The sequence below is a fragment of the Mya arenaria genome, chromosome 10, assembly GCF_026914265.1.
Source record: "Mya arenaria isolate MELC-2E11 chromosome 10, ASM2691426v1".
Lineage (NCBI taxonomy): Eukaryota > Metazoa > Mollusca > Bivalvia > Myida > Myidae > Mya > Mya arenaria.
Window position 1 is genome coordinate 35917226 of NC_069131.1, and position 23995 is coordinate 35941220.

The 23995-nt window shown below is 33.7% G+C and overlaps 1 protein-coding gene across 1 annotated transcript in view; it reads right to left on the reverse strand.

Moving 5' to 3' along the window:
- Positions 1-22687, reverse strand: part of LOC128205748 (solute carrier organic anion transporter family member 5A1-like) — a 47044-nt gene extending 24357 nt beyond the window's left edge. The window contains 2 exon segments of the mRNA XM_052907678.1: positions 1571-2520; positions 22541-22687. Of these exon segments, the coding sequence (XP_052763638.1) occupies positions 1571-2381 (811 nt within the window). The 5' untranslated portion in view covers positions 2382-2520; positions 22541-22687.
- Positions 22688-23995: the final 1308 nt, after the last annotated feature.

A 23995-nucleotide genomic window follows, 5' to 3' on the forward strand; every position in this document is an offset into this window, starting at 1 on the left:
GCAAAAAATACATTATTATACTGATATTTTATATGGAGTCATGACCATCTTGTGTGGATCCATTGCAGCATTTTTCAACACAGGGTAGGCCTAAAAAAAAAGTAGTTTTTGTTTAGGGTTACATCCCCAAAATTTAAGGTATGGTAGGTAGGGATTTATTTTTTTCCAAATATACTTTAATTATTGTCAACTGTTGTTGTTTTTTTCAAATTTCTGTCAAGATCATTTTCTTGTAAATAGGGCTTAATAATTTCTTGCAAAATTAATGTCATTCATATATATTGCTGTTGTTATGGAGCTTTATTCTCTGTCAAAATTAATGACAACATTAACATAATTAAACAAAATTGTATTTAAATGGTGGTAGGACCATTATTTTTTCAAATAAAAAAAAAATACAAGGGTCGGTGGCTTTTATTAAGGTAGGCTCGGGTTACCCAAAGCATACTAAGGCCTTGAAAAAAGCAGGGGCAAAACTCAGAGAGTATTTAAAGTTAAAGATTGTTAAACAGTATTTGAATAATAAAATATTAAACCATGTATTCACATTAATACTGCCAAGCATTATTCAGATCATTTTCGATCGATTCTTGACTTTCTATTATCATAAATGACTGTTTGCTGTTGTCTAATGAAATGCCAATATTTATTCGTGCTTGCACTGGAATGTCAGAAAACAAGGTAACAATAACCTTGACCTTGAAATTGTGAATTATTTTGAAAAGTAATTATCAAAACCAGGAATCAATATGCATTATAAATCATTTATAACCACAAATTGCTGTAACTTTTTTGAATGCTTTTCCCATTGTGTAAATAGTCAATGAACATGCAGAACTTTACGGCATTGTTATAGAGTAGAACTTATTACTTGGCTTAATGAATATCAGGCGTGATGAACGAAGTCAAGATTAATTATTAAATGTATAATTTGCATTCAGGGAGAAATCAAGCCTGCACTGTGGAGAAGTCAACGTGATCCAGAATAATTATATTACTGTTGAGCGCAATAATATAACATCATATCAATACATCTATAGTGCAAAAGCCAGAGTGTATGCGAATAACATTTGTTAAAGAGTTAACCCTGTTAGAGCAGTGGTCGAAATTATCAGAAGTCAGCAAGCCCTGTACTGGTTAAATATCTTCCAGGCTTGCTAAAATTCTAAAATTTATAAAGCACTCCGGTGCTTGTTTAAATATTTGATGTCAAGTAATAATCAAATGTATCAGACTTGTTCATCCAAAAGTCTAATATGATGAAAGTTACGAGAATCAAAATTTGTTACGAGAATCAAAATTTAGGTATAAAACATTAACCTACCAAGACTGTCAGTTTACACAGTGGTTATTGCACTTGCTTCTATCAATGGCAACTCAGGTTCGATTCCCAGTTCGGGCGCATGTGAGTTGGTTAGTGTTTGCTAAGCTGTACAGGTGGGTTTTCTCCAGATTTAAATCCCAAGACCATACTCTCGAGCAACATCCTGCCAACGAGAGTGATGTAATTTAAGTTGATATAACTTTCTTCACAATTGTTGTAAAATAAATAATGTTTAAACTAACTTACCAAGGTAAACAGGAGATTTGTCTTTCGACACGTGGTTGTCGATATATGTCGTCCCAAGTGTGAATATTGGTGTACCGCCAGTGCCGATTAATATTTGCGCAATGATTAATATCAAGACGTATGACAAATTCCCCGCATTTTTATCCAGACAGTTCTCATCTGATTTTTTCCCATCAACGATTTTACATATATTTTCATCTGTACTGTTTGATATTATACCCTGATGCACTGTGTACTTTTTTGCTATGATATGTGGCAGAGCAAACAGCAAAGCACCGCAGCCCATCATGATAACGCCTTTCCCGATCCATCGCGGAATATGGCGACGTCCACCAAAGTATGAGATAAAAACAACAGTAACGAGACTCCCAAATTCGTATGACGCTGCGATTAAGCCGGATATGGTACTACCGAGTTCGAATCTTTTTTCTATGGTGGTTATCACACTGTTAAGATAACCTGTTGAAAGAGTCCCAGACATTGTAATCAGTACACACATCATGACGACGAACAATTTGATACTGGCGCAACCTTGGATACATTTTGGTCTAAATCTGCCAATTCCACACTGCCTTTCATCTGAAGGAATATTAATTTGGCACAGTTGTTCCTCGATGATCAGATCTCGCTCTGTCAGACCTTTGATTAACTTGGATCCACTACTCACTGAGTACCCACTCGTTGAACTTTCCACACCTAATGACCTTTGACCCAGACTTTGACCCCCAGGAGTCACAGATCCTTCAGAGAGAGGGGAAAAGGCGACCTTGGCCTTGCAGCTAAGGCTGATGTGGTCTGGACGCTTCGCCATGGTTTCAAGATAGTATGTCTCGGTATTTTCGGTTTAAATTATTGGTAGCCTATCAGATGTCCTTGATGACCTTTGGACATTAAGCTCTATGAAATGACCTTGACCTCCTGACCTCTAGCAACTCTCCTCATTCTGTCAACTGAAAAAAGATGAAAAAATATAAACATTCAGTCATCCTACATTGTAACATTAGACGACATTTAATTTTTTGTTTTTCAGAATAATTTTTTGAACATCTCCGAAATCACAGATTTGTACACAATGTAAGATTATACTCCGAATATAATCTAACAATTTAATACATACTTTATTATTGGCAAAGGCATGATCAGATCATAAACACTGAACTTCATAAAGGATTGGCAAACATTTGATTGCTTCTGCCTTTATGACTATGCCTTAGTAACTTTGTTACAAAAATGGTGGCAGTGATTGGCCGCCAGTCTCTGACAAAAACATCTTCAATATCCTAGCCATTTTAATATAAGGCATAAATCATTTTCTATAACCAAATATCAGCTAAGCAAACTCCAGCAAAGAGGTTTTAACAATATCGCAAACATTGAAAGCCTCGCTGAGCACACAAGATAGTCTCTGAGGGAGTATTATTACTGACTGGCGGGGGAAATTACTAGGTAAAAAAGTTCCAATCTGGATTCTTAGACGTATATTGGTAATAACAAACTCTTAAAGAAAATAATTCCTGAAAAAAAAATGTTACATAACCATTTCTTGAAATAATGTTGGTCGTTTCATTCAGATTAGGAAGTTTTTCTTTAAGAGAAAAAATGGGGATAAAAATACATTAATGAAAAAAATATTCAGTGGACTGCGCTTTCCACGGGCTTCCTCAAATTCTGGATAATATATTATAGCAGGCTTGTTAATAAAACTAATACCATTCAAACACTTTAACCAACAAGTTGGACCGTATAATGTTTATCAAGAGTTTTATAAATAATGAATTAATTTAAAACAAACCTATTTTTAAATGCCATTCTATTGGTCAACTTGTCATGATATGCTTATTTTCAAGGTCATAATATTTCACAAATTATAGGTACTCGGTGGTCAAAATTTGCTGAAGCCCGCAAGCCATGCACTTGATTGAATTTTAAATTTTATAAACCATGGACTGTTGAAAACTTAAAGATGCCCATTAAGAACTTAGAGCAGTCATCGAAATTAGACTTTTGGATGAACAAGCCCGAATTCTTATTCTATTGCATGGAATCATATTTATGAACAAGCCCTGCTATATAAAATACAGAATATGAGCAAGCCCGGAAGACATTTTACCAGTGCAGGGCTTGCGGGCTTGTGCTAATTTCGACCACTGTTAGAGTAAGAATTTTCCAGCTCCTTAATCAAAAAGTTTTATTTCAATGACTCATTATTGAATAAATGACTGACTGTACAAATTGCTTCTGGTAAATATTTAAAAGCACTCATACAGATTGACTGTTATGACAACTTTTTTTGTTGTTTGTCTTGGAATAAGCCAATTTTTGCGAAAATGTCTGGAAGCCAATGAAATAAGGAGGTGGGTGATTACATTATGGTCGAAAATTGATGTTTTATGGCTAAAAGCATTACTAATGACATTTAAAAAGAATTGAAACTTTCAGCTTTGTTTCGATCAAATAATGAGATCTGATCTATTGCGAGTTATCTAATATGACTGAATTGAAAGCATTTTTTTTTAAATGCCAAAATCAGCTCAGATGTAAGGCCTAAAAAAAAAATATGTCTGTTTCCTGTAACATGCTGAAAAAAAGATGGGTCGGCAGGTAGGGATTTTTTTTTTTTTTTTTTTTTTTTTTTTTTTAATGTCAGAATGATCCAATATTCAAGTTTATTTCAGGTGAATTATTTTAATAAGAATTCAGTGTGATATATAGATTCAATATTTCTGCCACTTATAAGCTAAAACTGCTAGCTTGACAGCCATCAAAACATAAAATACATCATCATTGTAATAAATCAAGACTAAGTGATTTTTTCACATCTATATATAGGTGAAGCTTGACAAAGAAACAACATTGTTTATCAGTTATTTTTAGCCATGGTACATGTATTTCAGTTGTAGAATGCATCCTGTTGAAGGGCAAGCCATGGGTTCGACTCCCAGCGGTGGCAACATTATGTGCAATTTTGAGCATTGTCAGTATGTTCACCAGGGAAGCAGTTAATCTTTAGACTTTGCAAATATAACCCAGTGAAAGAGTGAATCAAAGAACATTTAGACAATTTATTTTTTGCAAATGTTTTAAACAAAACTTTCAAAATGCATACATTTTCAAATAATAAAACATGATATTATTGCACAGACTATTTTAAGATAGACTGTGTAATAATATCAAGTTGTATTACAATTAAATGTACATGACAACTATTGTAAAATAAAATGCTGTTACAACAAGAACAGGCAAGAATCTCCACAAAACATAATTTTATATAAATCAATACTTCGATTGATTAAGACTAGAATCAATGACTAAACCATTTAACTCTTAGAGGCTGTTAGAATTGTACAGATCTTTGGGACCAGTGTAGACCCATGGTCTACGCTGTTCACTGCTTGGACACTTAAACCTTACCTGCTGACTCGACAGGGAACAGTGTAAAATAACAGATTGGACTGGAATATGTTTAAATAGACTAGAATCAGTATCAAAAAAGCTTAGACTGACTAATAAAAAGTAACACCATTTTCTTTTTAAAAAGTTAAACAGCAAAACTAGTACACGTACAGTACCTTAAATAGTTTCCACAACTTGTTTTTTTTAACAATTTTCAGTGTTTTAAAAAGATCTGCTGTATTAGATCCACTGTTCATTCTGTAAAAATCTCAAGCACGATAATCAATGTAACTTTCAATAGAATACCTTGTTGTTTTTTTTTCCTTTTCTGGACTTGACTGGACTACGGGGGTTAAAACATTCCCAGAGTCAAAACTTGGTAAAATATGTTCTGACTCTGACGAACATATTATTTAGTTAATGCATCTTCGTTATGTAATCCAGTGCATCCTTGTCAAATTCCAATATGCACCAGCGATTGTTTAGTTGCAAAGACATCTTTCTTACTTTAACTTTCACTTTCAGGTTTATCTTTTTTTCCGGAAGTACCCCTGCGAAAATGATGGCCAATAACCATGGACTACCATGGACTACCATGGTAGTTCATGGTCATATGACCATGGACTACCATGGACTACCATGTTACGTCAAATGGCCGCCCCACGGTATCACACCATGGTAGACCATGGTATTATACCATGGTAGACCATGGTCTACCATGGTTTGATACCATGGTAGACCATGGTAGCACACCATGGTAGACCATGGTCATAAACCGTGGGGCGGCCATTTGACGTTACATGGTATACCATGATATATCATGAACTACCATGATATATCATGAACTACCATGGTATATGACCATGAACTACCATGGTAGACCATGAACTACCATGGTATATGACCATGAACTACCATGGTAGACCATGAACTACCATGGTATATGACCATGAACTACCATGGTATATGACCATGAACTACCATGGTAGACCATGAACTACCATGGTATATGACCATGAACTACCATGGTAGACCATGAACTACCATGGTAGACCATGGTCACATACCATGGTAGACCATGGTCACATAAATAGGATTGACAACAAACTTAACAAAGATCAAAATCAGTGAAATGGAATTGTATTGATTAAAATATGTTTATGGCGTCATCTAGTTTAGCATGCCGAGTACTGTATTCTGTTGATATCCCATTTACATGTATATGAGAAGGAAAAAAAAATGTCTTATTTCTCTGCAATAGCTAACAACTTGTGCCAAACTTTGACTAGAACAAAATTATAGTATATATATATATATATATATATTTAGTATGATATAGGCCTCAAACTGTCCATTATGTAAAATATTGGAGCGTCTTCAATAAAGTTCTTAAACTGAAACTGTTACATTTCAAGAACTTGAATTGTTCCTGCACACTTAAAGAGTAGTAAAAGTACAGTTCTTGAACAGTTCAAGAACAATTCATGCACATTTCTTAAATAGTAGTAAAAGTACAGTTCTTGAACAGTTCAAGAACAATTCATGCACATTTCTTAAAATGTTCTTATCATTTTCTAGTGGTTCTTGTACACGTTAAGAATAGATCAAGTACGGATCTAGAAATGTTCTTGCATGGATTAAAATCTTGAAATCTACCCAGTAAATTCCTGACTAGATGTGATAACAATTGTTGAACGATAACGTTTTAGGAACAAATCTTGAACAATTGTTACATTATAACTTTCTTGTTTAAAATGTCAACCACTATTATGAAAGAAATAGTCAACAAGAAAATTGAAAACACTTTCTTATAAGCTCCAGTTTTAGGTAACCAATTTCAATTCTTCATGAAAAGTAGATTACTTTTCTTAACTGCTTCTGTTTTACCACAATGAACATTTTTTTCATTTATGATTATGTATTAAAGTTACAAGTATTGCTCACATTTTACTGCGCTTATGCTGTATGAACGCAGTAGGGTAAGAAAGCAAATGACCCAAGATGCTCTAACATGCTTTATGAAATTTGCTCACATGCCCTACTGCGCTGTTACAGCATAGACGCAAGTAAAACTGTTATCTCTCCTTAATTATATCATTATATTTTTCAAACATGTACTTTTAACCAATGTGCATAAAAACATGGATAAAAAATTCAAACTAACACAGTTGATAAAGTTATTGTATTTAAGAAACAAAAAGTATGCACCTGCACATTAATGGTTCTTAAAGGTAATTCTGGAGTTTAAATGCATAGTTATTAATGTCTTAATTTTTTGCATCAGCGCGCCAAACTCAGTTTTGTATTTACTGATAAAAGTTAGTCATACAGTTGTTATTTTGATTCTAGAACGACAGCGTATTAATTGATTCGCATTTATCATTTTCCATGTATCGAGCTTCTTTAGTCCAGCAAATTACTTATCCATGTCAGTGACGTCAAGCGTTTGATGAGAATAACATGAACTATTCATGAATGACAATTTGGACAAATCATGTTCATGAACTTCCACTAAGTTCATGAACTCCTGCTTAGTAAATGAACTTGACAGTTCATGAACATTATTTTTCCAAAATGTCATTCATGAACTAAATTCATGAATAGTTAATGTCATTCGACACAAGGTGATAATTTCATCATTACTACACATCCATTTATAACAGTTTTAATTTCTTATGACGCATATAAACACAATTAGTAAGAAACCATTGAATTGCTCATTTCAGTCCTTGACATTTACATCTAGTCTCTGTACCCAGGTCCCTTTTCCTTATACACTTGATGATGAAACGCATCTGCGAAAAGATTTTTTGCAGTCATTCTTTGCATGATTGTTTTTGTTGAAGTGGTCTTTTCTTAACTCTGGAAGCCTTTCGTTGTCTAAGACTTTGACATCCATCTTCCAACCTGAAAAATATTTCTTTTATTTATTTGTACTGCCAACATTTTCAAATAACTAACGGCCAGTTGGTTATCAAATCAGTGCGAATTAAGATTTCAATGTTGCAGGTATATAAATTAATGATAGCTTATTTAATTCTTTCGAACCAAAGAGCTCAAATTTATTGAGTCTGATTTTTTTTAAAGATTCTCATTAGTGTTTGTCTGTTACATATAAAATCCACTCCACACATCCAACCATATTGTTTTCAAAACCAGAATGAAAGTCTTACCATTTGCTTTAAAAAATAGTCTACTCACTGATGGATTTGACAATTTACGGCTTTGAATGTTTTTCTCCTTCACTGGTTGATTCGTTTGAGGACTGATGATTTATTTGTTAGCTCCTTTGGGTTGGCTAAAATAGACGAAACAACATTTCAGACACTTAACCATAATTTGCTTGCATAGTGGTTATTTAAAAGGTCAAGGGTTGGCAGCGATGCAAAAGTCCATTGAAGGACCAAAATTTAAAAATGTTAAAAAAATCAATTTCTTCTTAGTTTTGAGGTTCAATATTTAACAAGCATGATTCATACCCATTTATCCATTGCAACATGAGAAGCTGTAATTAGGATTTGAGCATATTTTATGATATAAGATTTTATCAGATTTCAAATCAAAAAGCTATATTGTCTTTAAACATAAAGAGTATATTTGTGACTGAGTCGAAGTTATTGAAACTGTCCAATCAACAATGTCTTTGTTTTGATTGCAGCTATATTTAAAAAGATATTAACATATTTGTAACCCGGAAATGATCTCTCATCCACTACTTTTCATTATTAACCTGAAGAACTTTTATTTTTTATTTGACAAGATATAATAACGAACTCACAACATTGTTAAATAGGTAGTCTGGAGCATTTTGACATGAAAACAAAGTGATAATGTCAACAGACTTTTTAGAATAAATGTGAAAGTTTTTTTTATAAAAAATATTAATATTCTATTGTAAAATTTGTTAACTCCCTACTAACATGTCGCCAAAAATATATGTTTCACTCCCCTAAAAGATCGTTCCTCAAAACAATAAAAACTTTTTTAAAGGTTTTAGTTTTTGACCTTCCCCACCCACTTTTGCATCGCTGCCGGCCCATTACAATTGATCCTTTTTCTCGACAAAAATAGCTTACCAACGTTAAGAAACAAATTTAAAAGCTGCTTTAATATATATATAAATTAAGTATTAGCTGAACGCTAGTCAAAAACAAGCATTTAACTGTGTTTCTACACAAACGTATTTCGTATGTTTGTCGCGAAAATGTATTACAACAAAACATATTTGCTCATTACTTCAAAATGTTGCTATGTTATTTTAAACAATAATATTAGCGTAAAAGATCGTTATAAACGTTACTGAATTATACTCCTTACATCGCTTGAACTTACCTTAAATAAACGAAACAAGACATCAGTTTATTTGGCGCATTATATTTCGACAAAAATGGCGGGCGTTCGAAACTATCTCCGCCAGTGAAGAGCGTTTCGTCTTAAATGCGTAACCGTTAGAATATAGTTATATAGCTACGTTAGAATATGGCTATAGTATTTTGTAAATATTATATTTAACCGGTTTAACAACTAATTAACCAGTGTTGACCACAGGTGCTCGTCACATTGCCTGGATACAGTAATTTTATATAAAATAAAATATTTTTTTTTTTTTATTTTTTATTTTTTTATTTTTTTTTGACAAGATAGTGAATACATGTCATTTTAAAAAATATTCCACATTTTTCATGAAAAAAGTTACTAATAACTTGACAAAATCTTGACAAAAAATAAATAAAAAAATCTATTAAAAAAATATGTATATAAAAAATATAAATTACTGTATCCAGGCAATGTGACCAGCAATCCATGGCACCTTACATGATACATATGATATATGTGGTGCTTTAATTAAAATAAATTTAATTTTAATGTTCATGTTATTTTGATATGGAATTTTCTTTACGTTTGTTATTTTTTATTTATAATCTTTGGGTTATAACTGGGCCAAATGTGTTACACTAAATGCACCAGCCAGTTGTAACCACAGCTACCTCAACTTCCTGCCTGTTGCTGATGCAACTACTTGTTTTTGTACAAGTTTCCTTTCAAAGACATATATTTTATATGCAGAACATTTTAAGAACTTGCCATGTTCATAAGCTGTTCCTATGATGTGCCAAATTGTTTAAAAAGAACATTTCAAGAACATAAAAGTTCATAAACTATTCTTTAAATGTGCCAACTTGTCTTTATGAACAGTTCAAGAACATTTTAAGTGCAAACACTATTCATGAACTGTTCTTATATTGTACTTAAGACTTTAATATAGAACAGTATTAGAACAACAATAGTCTTTAAAAAATTCAAGAACTGTTCTTAAAAAGTATTCTTGAACTGTTCAAGTACAACTGTTCTTAAAAGTGATCAGTTACTGTTCTAGTACAGTTTTGCATAGTTCTTGAACAGTAATTAAACACAAGAACATCATTTCACAGAGGAATGGAGCATAGATGCTCATTAATGAGCAAATGCTCTATTTCCCACAAATTGTTTTCAAAGGTTTTCAAATTTGGCATTCTTCCTTTCCAATAGATATTCTTCCTTTCCATCAGATGCTTTCGTTGTGGATGAGTCTAAAATTAGCAGAACAGCTGGTAAAGGGTTAATACTGAAACACAACTTCTGTTGTTGACAAGTTGTGTGTTTACTAAATATCAGTAAAGAATAAGACCACATTTATTAAGTTGCTATTTCTGTTATTTACCAAAATCAACAAATCATTTTTAGACTTATCCAAAGTAAAGAATCAGATAAAAAAGGATGATGGTAGACTATGGTAAACTGTCACAGTGGCTGACCATGGTCAACCTTGGTGTACCATGGTAGACCATGGTTGAAATGGTGACTCTCGGAGTAAAACTTTTGTACCATGGTCTACTGTGGGGTTTTTCACGGTACTTGATGGTTGACCTTCAAAAACCATGGTATACCATGGTGATCTTTTTTTGTACCATGGTAGACCATGGTCGACCATGGTCAAACCATGGTATACCATGGTGATATTTTTTTGTACCATGGTAGACCATGGTCGACCACGGTCGACCATGGAAGACCATGGTCGACCATGGTCGACCGTGGTCCAGGCAATGATTTTCCCACGGTACTTGATGGTTAACCATGAAAAAACATGGTTGACCGTCAAAAACTGTCAAAAACCATGGGGACCATGGTCGACCATGGTCATTATTTCGCCGGGGTAAACAAAAACATTTAACGTTCCTATTGCCAGTATTGCAACATCGTATTTTTCATAAATGGCAAAACCATAACAGTTTTGTTATAGAACCACGGACCTATAAACCAGGTCCGTGATAGAACTAAACTAAAACACTGACAACGATCTACGTAGTTCTCCTTTCATTTTCATTAAAATTGACAGGAAGTTAGCGTGCACCTGTTTTCCGTGCTTTTTAGAACATGTGGTATGAAATATGTTTATTTTTCTGTTAACTCATTAAAAACTTATAAGAATATTTTTTAATTTACTGGAGATATAATAAAAAAAACTTAAAATAAATGAACAAAATATATCCTAGCATTGTTGTTTTTCAAAACCATTGCACTTAGCGAAAAAGCGGAAGGTATCCGTTAATTTGCATAATGGGCGGAGTTAATATTACGTCATTGAGTTTGAGTGCTGCTAATTGACAAGGTTACCGATCAGATTCCAGATCGATAATCACTTGTCACTTCGGGTGTAAATTGCTCTTGCGGGTTAAACAAACATTCAGATCATGCATTGAGGCTCCTTTCAGATGATACCGACTCTCACACCGAAATATCCCGTGTCAAAACTGATGCATATTACAAATGGATGATGCGTTGATTTCGGGTCATTTACGATTCCTGTGCGTCAAAACCCGGGAGCTCGGGTCAATTGAAAGCCCTGCAGTTTAATGTCACAGCCATTAAGGTTTTTGCCATTGTTTCAACTTGCCAAACCGGAAACGTTTGTAACTATGCAACGATTCGGACACTACCAAAATATTTCAATTATCGTTGTATGCAACGATTCGGACACTACCAAAATATTTAAATTATCGTTGTCATCATAGGCCAGAGATCGCTAAAAATCTGACTTTTCGAATTTTGGGGCATAAAAAAATTGCGGTCGGCGGTAAAAAATTACGGTCGGTCGGGTTACAGGAAACAGACATATTTTTTTTTTAGGCCTAAATGAAACAAAATTTTAAAAATGTCAAAACTGTCCATCTGTGAGAGCGTAGCTTAAATATGTACAGGATCAAACCCAGGGTTCCCTCCCATCACACGCAGTATCAAGCTGTGGATGAAAAGATAAAATTTGATATATTAATTAACAATTTTGTATCTATGGGTTATTGTTTATTCGAAGATCTTGCGGAAATTAAACAACCATTAGCATTTCAAAGCGCAGCTTAATTAAGGCAAAAGTTAACTTTTCATGAAGACCTCCAAATTTATGATTATATAATTTAATATTAAACGGTTAAAATAATTTTTGTTTACCTACAAGTGTTTTTAATTAATATATATATGTAATCATTTACTTGGAGGGCGTTATGAAAATTAAACTGTGGCCTTTATAAGCTGCGCTATAAATTAAATGCCTCTGACTAGACGTTCCAATTTCCGTAAAGAACCATAGATGTTGACTGACCTACATCTATAATATTCATAATTGCCTGACAGTTTCTTACACATCCATATATTTCAGCGGTAGGGAAAAACAGTTTTAAAAAAAAATAAAAAAATATTAAAGGGACTGTACACCAGATTTGCACCAAAAAAAATCTCAGGACAATTATCTAATAGAATGTGTTACACTTTGTTATCACAATTGAAAAAAAAAGTACCAAAATGTAAAAAAAAAAATTGTGTCTGAGACCGGGTTCGAACCCATGTCGCCAAAATTGCAGTCCAGCGTCGTATCCACTGAGCTACGACAGCTTACTCTAATTGGGTGATATAATTAAGCTATATACCTACCTCCGTAGTATCACATGATAACAACAACTAGTCAATCACGCATAAGGAAGAAATTCTACCTGGTAGGCATACCCAGTAATCTTTTTTAATGGAAAAATACGAAATACATTTTTTAACTGCTAAACTTAAGTAAATTGTAAACTATGTGGTACTTCAGTTAGTTAATAAGTTTCGATGCATTGTACACAGTGCAAGTTTATGTCAGTTTCGACACTTTTCTTCTTTTTTCACTATTTTATCATACGGAGTACAGCCCCTTTAAAGCCAACTGGTTCACGAAATTTATTTGAACGATAATTTTAAGATATACAGCTAAGAGATTTCCTGCAGAAAAGCTTTCACAGTCTGTAACACATCTGAATAATCATTCAAATTTTTTCCAAACATCTCAGCCGAATTGAAGTATTCCTAATGTAGCTGACATTTTCATTACATTATGACACCCATAATAATGGTTCTATTGTATTTCCCTTAAATAAATGACAATGTGAATTTTAAAATAATTCTACAGCCAAATTTCTGCACAAGCATGCATGCACACAGGAGGGCTGAGACCGCTTCCCTTTGCATCTGACTGCTGAATATCTGGTGCGAGACACAGACATTGTTTTCGCCTTTTTTCTGTCTGAGCGTGCGATTTCATTTTTTTTTAACATTATGATCATTATTGTTACACCATCTAAGCCATCATTACATTTCTCATCCATAATGATCATGTCAAGCTAATAGCCTTTAAATCGGCATTACAGTACAGACATTTGTCACATAAAATACCCAATTCATCACACTACATTTTTATCCAATCCAGAACAACACACCCAACATTTGTCAGAAACTGAAGTTTACATTGCACGTTATTTCTACATAAGGAAAACAGTAGATAAAGTTAAAATTTTAGACTCGCATTCATAATGCATCAATCTAAAAACAATTCAAACATAAATCTTTCCAAGAACTGTTAATTTCAAATCGCATACAATGAAATCATTAAAAACAAAACAAACAAAAACAGTAAAAAAATATTAAAGTTCTAACATTTCTGAAAATAGTTATTTCTGAAGAAAAAAAACGTTCTAAAAATTCAGAAAATAATAAAGCTCTGAAACTAACAAAGTTCTGAAAATAACAAAGTTATGAAAGCTCTTAAAATAACAAAGTTCTGAAAATAACAAAGTTCCATACTTATATTTCATCCAAATTCACCAGCCTTCCAAACTACATGTTTTGCCCAGAAAACCACTACAAACAAACCACCAACCACTATGTCACATTATATAAATCAGAACATGTTTAGTCCAATCAACCTATGGATTAGTTCACCTTGTGCTTGGGAGTAGGGGCCAGGTAAAAAAAATCAGAAATTCTCGTCCCATTTAATACAAATTTGAAAACTCAGCCCCAATGTTTATTACAGTTGAAACCCTATGGTGCGATATCCATGTGGGACAGGCCAAAATACTTCGAGCCTCGCAAATATTGAGCCAAACAGGAATGCTTCCATGAATACTAAAATCGGTCCTTTACAACAAGTTTGAGCCAACAAGGAAATCAAGCCCAGTTTGTATTTAATATAAAAACCACCTCAACATCACTTGATAAAAATTTAGCCTCAGCTTTTAACATAAGCTCAATAAAAATTTCGTAAGGGCATAATTTTTATATAATTTATGGCAAAGATAAAATCTGCCCATTATTATAAACTTTACGATTGAATCGGGCACTCTTAAGCAGCGTTAGGTTTTACGATTAATATACTCTTACTGAAACGGGACCCAGTACCAGACTTTTTAATAATACCCCCATCCCAAGATATTATTTCATAAATCAAGACCAGAATCCAACATAAAATTTTCCCTTGCCTCATCAGAATGTTTCCATGTTTCCAGGAATGTTCTGTGGCATTTCTGGTCAATAAACAACCTGCTACAGTCAGCCAATGGCTAATGTATTGGTCAGTCCTCATTAAATACTGCTAGATCAGAGTCCATGGGAGGAAGAAAACAAAATATCTGAAGGCGATAAAGAATGGTTGCTAATTGTTGACCTTGGAGGAAATGGCCTGGTATTTGCTTTGATTTAAAGTATCTCAATTTCATTGTGCCATTGTGTCTTCAATATTTATTGTTTTAGCGAGACTCAAAATATTCATTCATTATTGTTGGGAGACTTTAACATTTACTTGTCATTGTTTGTTTAAGAGCAGACTCAAAATATTAATTATTATTGTTGTGAGACTGCAAACATTTATTTGTCATTGTTAGTTTAAATTTTATCTACTTTACAATGTTAGCACTATGTTGCATGAGAGAGTGGTATTGTATTGTGGGGGAAACTTAAGAGAACCCAGTGAAAACCCACTTGTCCCGCTTGGCGACAACAAACCAAACTCCCATGCTCCTCCCATTCTCACATGCCGGGAATCAAACCCGGGTCGTCTTGGTAAAAAGCGAATGTGCCAAGACTCAAACCATTATTTATTATTGTTGAAAAAATAGTAGACTAGCTGTTCTAGCTGCTGGCAGATTTGAAATAAAGGCAAATCAAAAACAAAAATCTTGAAGACTGACACAAGAGCACCTGAACCGCAAATGCCAATGCTCATCCATTTTGTTCAGTAGATCATTTAAAGGGATGTAACTCAAAATTTATTATAGCAAGAGTTATGACTCCTATTAGGAAGGCACACTCTAATAGACATGCAAGGGGTCATTTCATGGGTCTGTTGTCTGATTCTGAGACAGGTACATTATGCATGGTTAACCTAACTCAACCTACATTTTGTTTCAAAGAAAAGCATAAATTTATTACATCTGCACCATTTGGTTATAAATAGACTGAAGCATTTCTCATTCTTGCCGAAAGTTGTGCCTAATTGTTATATGGAAGCTAACCCCTTTAATGAAACATTTTATTGCTTTTATAACACACAAAGGGACAGTTTCATTGGTTTTATAACACACAAAGGGACAAGTACATGCTGTAGCGGATATTGATTGCTGATTGGTCAGTTGTAGATTTTCAGTTACACAACCAATTCTCCTGGGTGATGGATAATTGTGGCTAGCATTCCAGGTATTGTTATTTAAATATATAGTGACTCTGTAAATGATCAATCATGAAATTGGATCATCAAATTTAGTGGAATTTAAAAGAAGTTCAATTAATTAGTTTAAAAAAAAATAAACAAAAGCTGCCTATTCCAGTAAAGGTTAGCAAAAGTTGGCTATTTTAAAAAGCTTCACTATAAAGCTATGTTGTTTCCTCTGAAATTAGCTGGGCTTTTTCTTCAAAGCTGAGCTTTTTGTTAATGACAGTGCATTTTTTTTTAATTAAAGCTACAGCTGGGGGTTTTATTCTTCGGGTTCTTCCAACAACAAGCGCCAAAAGATGATTACAAACCTTCAAAATGGTATAAGTAAAATGAGAAACCCGATGATCAATCTCTTTTATTGCCCTTAGACAATGCAATATTCATGGCTAATAATTAACTTCTGACAAGTTGGTAATTGACTGGCCACCTACAACTGTAACTGTACATTGTATGAATGAACTCTTGCCTTATAGGGGGAGGAAAAGTCAGCTCAGGAGGAAAGTCAGCTTAGTCCCGGTCATTTTTTAATTGAACCAACAGTCACAATTATTGGCAATGTAGTTAGTTCAAGGACTAGGTCAAATCAATGTTTAAATTAATTATTCATAATTCTACATAGGGATCTATTGAAGTAAGTAATTCAATAATAAAGTCATTTCAATAATTTTCAATATTATGTTTTGGATATTAAATATTTGTATTTGATGAAACAGAATCATTATTTTGAACGTTACAGAGAAAATTATGAGCGGGACGTGTTGCATGTGGTAACGTTTAATCATCTGAAAATCGATCATGATCTTAAACCTATTTAAGTAATGGTCAAGGTAAGAGACATTTGCACCATGACGCACCAATACAATTATCACTTTTTTCTCCAAAAACCTCAAGTATGAATTACAATACCCGACTTCAAATATACTAAAACTCTTTCAAATAAATGGTGCTTATTTGGCCTTGATCTTGGTTAGACACATTCGGCAAGCTGTCAATACCATCATAGTATCTCCTACATAGTCGACCAAGATCACTTTATTCTCAAATTCCATTATAAAAATCATTGGATAATCACATGCAGCAATAGGGTGCTACTCCCCTGATACATCCCTCTGGTGTGTGTAACAAAATTGGTCAGTAGTGGGCGAATGTTATAAACTTGCAATCAATGCAAATTAAGTACAATGAGGTTTCCAGTTGATGAAAGCAGTTGTTTAGAAAGAAGGAGTGATTCAGTTAAAAATATTAGATATATAGTTTACATTTAATTTGATAAAAACAATTACCTTACGTAAAATAAGGTTTCAGATTGATGAAAGCAGTTGTTCAGAAAGATGGAGTGAATCAGTTAAAAATATTTGATTGTTTACATTTAATTTGATAAAAACAATTTACCTTGCAATTATATTTTAACCATATACAGATATTTACCACACTCCTAAACATATCTTAAAACTGCACTGACACATCTGTCAAATTCTTAAAAGCTTTAGGCAATGCGAAGTAGACATTTATATCAACAATGCATCATTAAGAAATTGTCGTAAAATCGCTTTTAAAGTTATTTCCTTTATCTTGTTAATGCATGAGTGAAATATAGAAAATAATTGTTTTATGTAATTCTATACTATTTTGTTACATAAACCACTGATACATCCCTTTTAGCGAAGACCACCTGTTTTCACACTACTCACTGCGTATTATGAGTTTCGCATGGATAGTTCAGCAGCTTCAGCTCTAAATTCAAAACAATGAAATTTTAACGACTAAAACTATCTAGAAATGGATTATATTACTTCAAGCAATTCAGTGCAAAATCCAACCAAAATTGGTATCCTAGAAATATAGGCCTATTGTGTGAACATAGTACAGTGGCAACTTTTATAAGTAACAGAATTTTCCAACAGTTTTTAACGCTCAATAAATTTTCTGTAAGGTTTTAAGCCATCAAGTAGTTATTAATTGTATTTTGATTATAACATACATGTGATAATTTCTTGGGTCGATTCCGGGACACCCATCGTAATGTCAACGCACACTAGGGGGGTCCCCGTAATTTTTTTTAAATGGGGAACGTCTGTGGTGCATTCTATAGCATATCTGGGGCTATTTTAGTCGTTTTTAACGTCGGGAAAATGTACCTATTTTGACTGCCAAGACGTATTTTTTACTTGACATGGTTGTTTTTTTTTCTGCATTTTCTTGAAAAAATAAAACCACCAGATATTTTCCCAGGCTTTAAATGAAGTGCTAACCAGGAGGATATGCAGTCTACTTTCGGTTTCATCAAAACAGGAAATAAACAACTATACGGGCACCTGTTTTCCCGCGCTTTTGAGAACATGCGTTACAAAATATTTATTTTTTCATCACATTTAAAACGTTTGCAATTTATGACACACAATATTTTTCAGACGATAAAGAAGATTTTCCAGTCGATGAGCTTTTTTCCGTTTGGAGATGCATATAATTTTGATAGAGACGTGTCAACAATCGGCTGTATAAAGCGATCACGTGACTTACCATGGTCACGTGATTAAAGCACTCTATATAACCACCTGTAAACCCCATATCGTCAGTTTTATTTCGGCGTAAAAATACACACGATAGTTTGGAAAAAAGATCAAAACACTAAAATTCCTTATGGACGCATAAGTTGTTAAAAGTATAACGACGTATCGACTTTGAAATTTGAAAGGAATATGGGATGTTTTCCGTGTTTTAATTTTGTTTTTTTTACTCATTTTGTCACTTCCTTTGAACTTACCTTCATGCTTGTTTGTTGGTAAAATGTGTGAAAAATATCAATTCATCAATTAAAAGCTATCATTCATAAGACCAAACAAATCCATATGAAAACAATGAATTTGTATACAAGAACCCTCCCCCACTCGTTAAGCACAACAATAGGCCGATAGATCAATTATCGGGTGATTGACGATGACCTCGACGACACACGTACCAATTAACGGATTAGTGTCAACATGTCCTGTGTTTTACGACCAGTGTCCCGGACAGCAAAATAGCTGACTTACATTGGTAAAATTAAGATAATCGATTCCGATTCAGAGATTTTTTTTTTTTTTTTTTTTTTTATGACTTTCCGGGACAAACATGCACCCTCCGTGACAGAGATACGATTTCCGGGACAATCCCGGACGTCCGGGACGTTTTCACATGTATGATTATAATATAAGCAATTCATGAAGGATTTGACTTTTCAAACAATAAATAAATACAATATGTTTTACGTTTTTACTTTAAACTAAAGTGTTCCAGTAATCGAAATGAAAAAGCCCAAATTCTTTCACTACTCAAGCAGCTTCATGCAGGGCCTATAAAAACAAAAACTTCTGGTTGGGGTTTCCCTGTCCTACCTTTGTAACCTCATGATGCAGTTTTGCGTGGGAGTGTTTTAATGTGTGGTTTAAAAGGCTTTAAATACTGAAGATTTCTTTCACGCCATTCAACAATGATGACAATAATGTTCTCACATTCTCGAGCCCAAAAATAAAAAAGACTTACCTCCCCTTCCTGTTTTTGTCAAGATGTACCCCTAACCACACAATTTGTTTTTGGCCTTGGTATCAGTCCCCCTTATAATCAAATCCAAAATTGGTGAAGCATTTTAACAGTGCATGTTTTGGGGCCTATTAATGCCCTATTTTATTTATTTCGATAACCGCCAAATCATGCTGTAATCATCCAATCCAAAATTGGTGAAGCATTTTAACAGTGCAGGTTTTGGGGCCTTAAATTGCCCTATCATATTTATTTGGTAACTGCCAAATCATGCTAAAACCTCTTGATTCCTCATTGTTATCTAGCTAACAATTTATTTACTTGCAATCCTTACTCTACTGAATAATTTACTTCAACTTTCTCATCTTACCACTTCCTGCAAATCGAATCTTACATCAACAAAACAAAATGTAAAAATAAATGGAACAGCAGACCAAGGGCATCTTTTATCAACTGTCTATTTAGTAATGTAAATAATCTGGTCTGAGAAATTCATTCATTATTTTTTATTTTAATGGAAATCACCTCCTGTTTACAGAATGTGCAGCCTTACTAAGTAAATAGAAACTTCCCTTCAAACTATCTAGATAAAGTGAGATAATGTGGTTGTGAGTTAAATTGAACAAAAAACAACAACACTGTATTTTAAACAGACTCTATCATGTTTTTGGACCAAAAACTAGATCTCCCTGAAAAGTTAAACATGGGTGAAAAATGCAAATTTTCAAAATACTGAAAAATTAAGCTGGGGGCCAGGGGGCCGCAGGGCCCCTGGTGGGTCCAGGGCAAAGCCCTGGCCAGGGGTTCAGGGGGCCGGAGGCTCCCGGAATTAAGCATTTTAAAACACATTTCAAAGCCTTTCCTGTCTTTTAATCAATCAAATATATGTTGTATATTTATAATATTTCTGGCAGCTTTTGTCAACATATATGTACATATTAAGGCCCTAGTCATTCTTAAATGCTGTCCAGGCTTCTTTTTTTTAATGATGGTTAGCCTGTACCAGGCTAACCATCATTAAAAAAAAGAAGCCTGGACGGCATTTTAGAATGACTACATAAGGCCCCTGACAGAAACATCCCTCAATACTTCAATTCTTGCTCATTAATCAAGAATTCATTTAACTCTGAAACTCATTCAATAAAAGTTAAAAAAATGAAAAACAGAATACAATTAAAGATTTATACTGAATAGTGTTTTGTATTTTTATCAAGTTACCAATCGGACCATTTCACACCCATCGAATCGACTTTTGACAGCCTTTGCCACCTCCATTTGTTTTTCGCAGGCTGTTCAAGCTCTTTAGTATTATACCCTGGGGGTACAAACTTCATTGTTCAATTTTGACAGCAGTATTTCGATTTATTTCATTGTTTATTTTTGCCTCCAATTTGCCGTATGTCGTAAAAGTCGTAAATGATACTGATCGTAAATATTCGGCAAAAACCGGCTTTTTCCGCCATCAAAGTTTTTGTTGGCGTGGAAACTGCCGAGGTTATTCGGAGAACATTGGAATGACGATGCTTTTTTACGAAAAGAAACGACTATTTACGGAAACGTTCGGCTGATAAAGCCGACAGAATTTTACCGCTTATGGCAACGCTATTTATAGAACGAAATTGGGAAACCAGAAAATTTAACTTCGTTTTATCTACGATTTTGAGAATTTGCGATGTTGATGATGGGGTTTGGGGTACCCCCTCCACCCGTACCCCCCCCCCCCACCCCTCGAAAAACTCCCCAGATTTACACGATTTAGAAAAATGACCCCTGAGAAGACCGAAAATACGGAATTCCGTATTAATACGGAAAACTTTCACCCATGGTTAAATGCATCTGAAAACACTTATTTTATCGTTATTTTACTCTATGATATATCGAAATTGCAGAAAAAATACAATTATACTAGTATAAATAAGTATTTCGGCTTTATAGTGGGGTGTGATCTGACCCACAGTGAAGTCAAGAAAAAATAAGAAAACGGTGCCTTAACCTGTGACTAAGCTAAAGGATATTTTGACCTCTTAACAATACATTGATAACATTGATAATGTCAATCAACCAATCACGCAACAACAAATCGCTCACAGATGTTTTTTAAGCTTATAAATAAATTGTAGTCAGTTCAAAGACGATATTTTAGCAAACGTCAACATTTGCCAAAGGGTTCAAGCAATTATAAGATATCTTAGCTTTAACACTCCTTAAATGATTAGCTAAATTTTATTTTCATCATACAAAAGTGCATTTTACACAAAAAATGACTGATTTTATCCCTTTTAGATGATGAATGATATTTGTTTCCTTAAACATCTAACAATTCAAACTTCTAAAATTCAAACACGAGATACTCAGTTATATTGGACATTTTTAGCACATTAAGCCCACAAGCCCTGCACAGTAAAATGCTTACTGTGCCTGCCCAAATTTTGAACTTTCAGTAGCACTGGGCTTATTGATGTGCTTTCTGGGCTTTTGAATTTTTAATATTTAGCACTCAGGGCTTATTGCAATATCTACTTTCTCAGGGCTAGCTTGTTCAAATTTTGAATTTTATGAAGCACTGGGCTTGTTGATGTTGATGTTCTCTATGCCACTAGAAAAGCAATAGTGTTGGAATATTATAGCTTGCTCATCTAATGTCAATGATAGCTGAAAGTTTAACGTACCCGACCGACAGTGACCTTAAAAATGGAATTCGCTACAATATTTCAAATATGAAGTGAAGATATATCATGCAGAGTAATCCATAATTCAGTTATCCAGTATACCAATTAGGTTTGCAATTGAATAGCAACATAATTGATAAAATTATTGTACAGTTTACTGAAACATGTAAATTTATAATAATATTAAATATAAGGCTATCTTACCATTATTTTTACATATTCCAATATACGTAATCTTGTCCGGACCAAAAAACATCACAAACTACCTTAAGTAATTTAAACAGCTGTTCATTTACCGAATCTATCCAAAACAATTAACACAGCATACGTTACCTTATAATTAATAACGACACCATAATGGTAATGTATGCCTTATTTAGACATATGGTTTGTCAAAAATAGACTAAACGACAATTTACTGCCCCAAAGCAGAAAATGTGTTTGACAGTAGTAACTGTACTTAAACTGCTCTAATTTACGCTGAAGAAAACATATTACGGACAAGACAGTTAGTAAACAAAGGATGTTTAATTAAGATGGTTATTAGATGAACTTGTAATTAGGCCTAAAAAAATACTTTTGGTTCGGGTAACCCGACCCTAACCTACAAAGCAGGCGCTGATCCAACCCTATTAAAAGTCTGTTGGTTATAAAAATAAAGAAAAGAAATTGTGTGTGTGTGTTATAATATATGTAAAACTTTTATATGCAAAACTTTAAAAAAAAACCTATATACTGAAAAAATGATAGAGTCTGTCATTACTTTAATGGCATTTCACCAATGATGACAAAAAACTTCTTTATAAAGCCTAAACATAATACAGAATAAAAATAGCCAGTCCTGTTTTGGGATGTAACCCTAACCCAGTGGTCGAAATTAGCACAAGCCCGCAAGCCCTGCACTGGTAAAATGTCTTTCGGGCTTGCTCAAATTCTGAATTTTATATAGCACGGCTTGTTCAAAAATTTGATGCCAAGCAATAGTATAAGCATTCGGGCTTGTTCATCCAAAAGTCTAATTTCGATGACTGCTAACCACACAATTTATTTTTAAGGGCCTAAAATACAATATCTCTTGCTCTATCAATGCTAAATGGAGGGAGATGTATGGATATACTTTTATCAAATATTGTGTATCGTAAAATTGGGCCGATTGTTCAGAACTTGTTAATTTAGTTAATAGCGTGATTTACGATGTCGTTGTTAACTTTTAAACATGAAATATTTGATGATGTCAGCTCACATATTAAAAATAAACAAGTACAGCGGAGGCAATTGTCTTAAATCTTATTAAAGAATTAAACAAAAGGTCACAAGTGTATAAAATAAATTTCCTGAGCAGTAAATATAATATGAAAGTTAACAACAACGACATTCACAACGTTGTTAACTTTTAATTGTAATAATAGTTGATCATATGCTCATTTATTCGCAAAAACAAAACAGGTACAGCCTGAAACTGAGTTGTCTCAAATACTGCAGACCACATGTTTATGCATTCAACTTCCAGAGCAAAAAAAAATTTGGAAGTTAAAGCTGCACTCTCACAGAACATTTTGACAACTTTTTTATTTTTTGTCTCGGAACGTCAGCCTATTTTTGCGAAAATCCATGGCAACCAGTTACATAAGACTGCTGACAAAAAATAAAATCGCAAAGTTTTATCCATTTTTCTTTAAGCCATAAAACATTAATTAACGTTTTACAACATGGTTCCTAAGACAGGCAACATTTATCAATTGTTCACAAACCAGAAAATGCTGCATAAATATAATTATAAAGAAAATA